The sequence below is a fragment of the Mus caroli genome, unplaced genomic scaffold (assembly GCF_978045245.1).
Source record: "Mus caroli unplaced genomic scaffold, Mus_caroli_1 scaffold_10, whole genome shotgun sequence".
Lineage (NCBI taxonomy): Eukaryota > Metazoa > Chordata > Mammalia > Rodentia > Muridae > Mus > Mus caroli.
The window spans coordinates 83,999,310-84,002,309 of record NW_028227265.1 but is presented as its reverse complement, the minus strand read 5'-3'; the positions used below and the strand labels follow the sequence as shown (position 1 = coordinate 84,002,309).

Genomic DNA, 3,000 nt, shown 5'->3' with positions numbered 1-3,000 from the left:
GGCTAAATTACTGAATGCCCTCACCTGGGCTCCTAGCCCCCTTAGGATTCCTTGTAAGACTCTTAGAGTGGATGGTTTGTGGCTGAGCAAAAGATAGCAAAGAACTCCATTTCTTTAGCACAAAATATTTATTGATCTTTAGCACAAAAATATTTATTGGTTGGAGAGGACCTTCAGAAGGCGAATTCGCTTCTGACGCTTTCCCATCCAGATCTTGTTAGCACACTATTTACACACATACAACATATACATCGTCTCAAGCCGCCACCGAATCGCAAAATAATCTAGGCAGTGAGTGGGTGTCAGAGCACCGGAGGGTGCTGGGGCGTGTGCAGGTTGAGGCCGTTGGGGTGACCATGGCTGATCAGATTGAGATAATGCCGGTCCAGGCCCTGCATAGGAGCCAAGAAGGGGCTGTGCTGCTGTGCTGGGCTGGGGAGAGGTACTGTCGCGCTGGATAAGTAAGGCAGTGCTGGGCTGCGGGCCGCTCCAGGAGGCCATGGGAATGACCCTGGGGTAGCCCCCTGCGGGAACATTGTGGCTTCACCCGGACTGTGGCCCGGGAACTCTGGGCCTGCTGCATGCAGCTGATAGGAGAAATCCGGCTCTGGGAGCGAGAGCGGAGGAAAGGTGGGCTCGGCGCCCAGGCGGGCCTTGGATTGCAAGAAGGCTAGGATGCGCGCATACTTGGTGTCTTTGGTCTCCATCCGCTCCACGGTGGTGAGGTAGTGCACCAGGTTCTTCATGCACTCGTGGTAACCGTAGTGGAAGTAGTTGGCAAATTCTGCTAAAAGCTCTGCTGGGGTAGCAAAATAATAATAATAACAACAACAACATAAATGGTAGGGAGAAGGCACACCCCTTCCTAGAACGGTGCCGGGGTATCTTAACAGGGTTTGGGCTGGATTCTCATTTGAGATTGGCAGTCTCTACTCTGCAGTCTAGACATTGGAAAAGCAGTAATCTTGTCTCCTCAAGAGCCTGACCCCGCCACCCCACGCCTGTGAGGAGTAATAGACCTGTATCTTTAGGTGCTGGTCCATAGCATCCAGCAGGTGCATGTTCAGGAACCAAGTGCCAGGATGCTTCGGGGGCTTCCTGCTCCCGGACTGTCCCCGACTCTCAGACCCCAGGTTCCCGCGAGGCACACTCTCCCCAGTCAGGTTTCCTTTGCCTGAATCAATACCCACCTTTTTCCCTTCCCAGGGGAAAATCCGCGGAATGCAGAGCTCTGAGGTACTGTACTGTCATCTCCAGGATCTCCGCCTTCTCCAGTTTCCCGGAACTCTGCAAAAACCAAACAGGAACCTAGCGGCGGCCCATCCACAGCAGACCCACGCACATGCTCTCTGTCTTCTGTAGGGGAGCAGCCAGGAAGATGCTGGCGTCAGAGAGGCTACTACCGCTCAGAGTGGGGCGAATTCTCTTAGGCCAGCAGCGTCTGCAGAGACTTTGGGGGCTCTGCAGAGAGTGACAGAGGGGGAGTACCCAGCACCACAAACCTTACCTGTTTCGCCAGGGCCATAGGGACTGTCTTGCCCAGCTCGTTCAAGCAGCGGTTAATTCGGTCCCTCCTTCGCTTTTCTATCACTTTATGAGAAACCGGGGTTCTCTGTAAACAGAAAGTTTTACATTTAAGATGGCTTTGCCCAAGGAGTCATCCAAGGCAAAGTCTCTGTGTCACAAAGGTTCACTAATTCGCCAACCCGAAGAGACCCCTGCCCCGCCATACTAGACCAAGAGAGCTCTGTGTCCCCGGACTCAGAGCTCTGTATCCATGCTGGCTGGCTCCCTTGCCGTTCAACTTCCCTACACACCCCTGCCAAGGCCAAGCTAAGTGCCAGGGCTCTGGGACGTGGCCACCAGCTTCCCAGAGTGAGCTCTCTCCAATCAAGGACTCTCCTTCCAGTCTCCGTTCCCTTCCCAAACCACTCTGGAGTTCTCCACACTTAAAGTTCTGGGTGGCACATCTTAGTCATCTATCCAGCCAGATGTCAGGTTAGTTGGCGAGTCACACTCTTCCACAACCAGAGCGCAAGGAACTCACTTTGCGTTCCTTGAGCCTGTCAGACATTCTGGTGTGCGTGCGCGCCCTCGGCAGAGGCGGTGGCGCGAGGCACTCGTCCACGTTCCACCTCGTGTGCCTCTTCAAGTGTTCTAGGTAGACTGCAGCCTCCCAGGTCCGAGGGGGCTCCCTTTATAAAGCAGCCATCTAGGACTGCAAGTGCATTCTCACGCGCTGAATTATTCCATAGGATTAGGAGCTCTGCGTTTGGAGCATGTATGCATTCAAGGTCAGTTTTAAAGAAGTTGACAAAAAAAATTTTTAGCAGCCGAGCGGGGCGAGGTGGGGGCAGATCAGCTTTGTTAATCCACGTGGCTCTTCAAAGGACACGTGATTCGTCCAGGAATAACATTTGCATGGCAACAGGCACCTCGGGAAGAGGAGGCGAGAAACTGGAGCCGGCGGACCAGCGAGCGCCTGCACTCTTAGCCGGCGCAGAGCGCAGGGGCGCAGTGGCTGCGGGCACCGGGGGGCGAGGACCTTCACAAAACAGTGTCGCTTCCTTTAGTCCCACCGCTGAGTCTCACACGATCGCCTGTTTACAAATCCCAGCAAGCCCGCGGTCCCAGCGCCGAGTGCGTTTTAAAGCCTGTCCAGAGTCATTAAAGTAATTAAGTAAGCCTTTAATAGGCTGTTCCGCCGGGTTCAAGGGAGAGCTTCTGGAGACGGAGGCGCCCCGTTTGTTCCCAGGCTTTTCTCACACGACTTGGTGACACGTCCGTCTCCCCCCTTTTTGTTTACACCGCTTTATTTGTCCGGACATCCCGGCAGGTGTGGGGCTGCGGCTGGCACACGAGGCTCCCGCCTCGCTTCGCCCCTCCCGCGGGCCTTTGGCACGCGACTCTCTCCTCCCTCCCGCCCCAGTCTCTGACCAAATCGTCTGCTTTCTTTTCTCCCCCCTCCGGCTCTCTCTTCGCGGGGGGAAGAGGCTCAAT

At 55.1% G+C, this 3,000-nt stretch overlaps 1 protein-coding gene across 2 annotated transcripts; it reads right to left on the bottom strand.

The window, feature by feature from the left end:
* Positions 1–302: 302 nt before the first annotated feature.
* Helt (helt bHLH transcription factor) lies at positions 303–2,074 on the bottom strand. Of its 2 annotated transcripts, none has more exons than XM_021170859.2 (4): positions 2,048–2,074; positions 1,508–1,612; positions 1,191–1,287; positions 303–799 (listed from the first exon to the last, which is right to left on the bottom strand). In XM_021170859.2, the coding sequence occupies exons 1-4, from the start codon at positions 2,072–2,074 to the stop codon at positions 303–305; spliced, it is 726 nt and encodes a 241-aa protein (XP_021026518.1). The 2 variants fall into 2 exon arrangements, with proteins under 2 accessions (XP_021026518.1, XP_021026519.1); XM_021170860.2 differs by having other exon boundaries at positions 303–796.
* Positions 2,075–3,000: the final 926 nt, after the last annotated feature.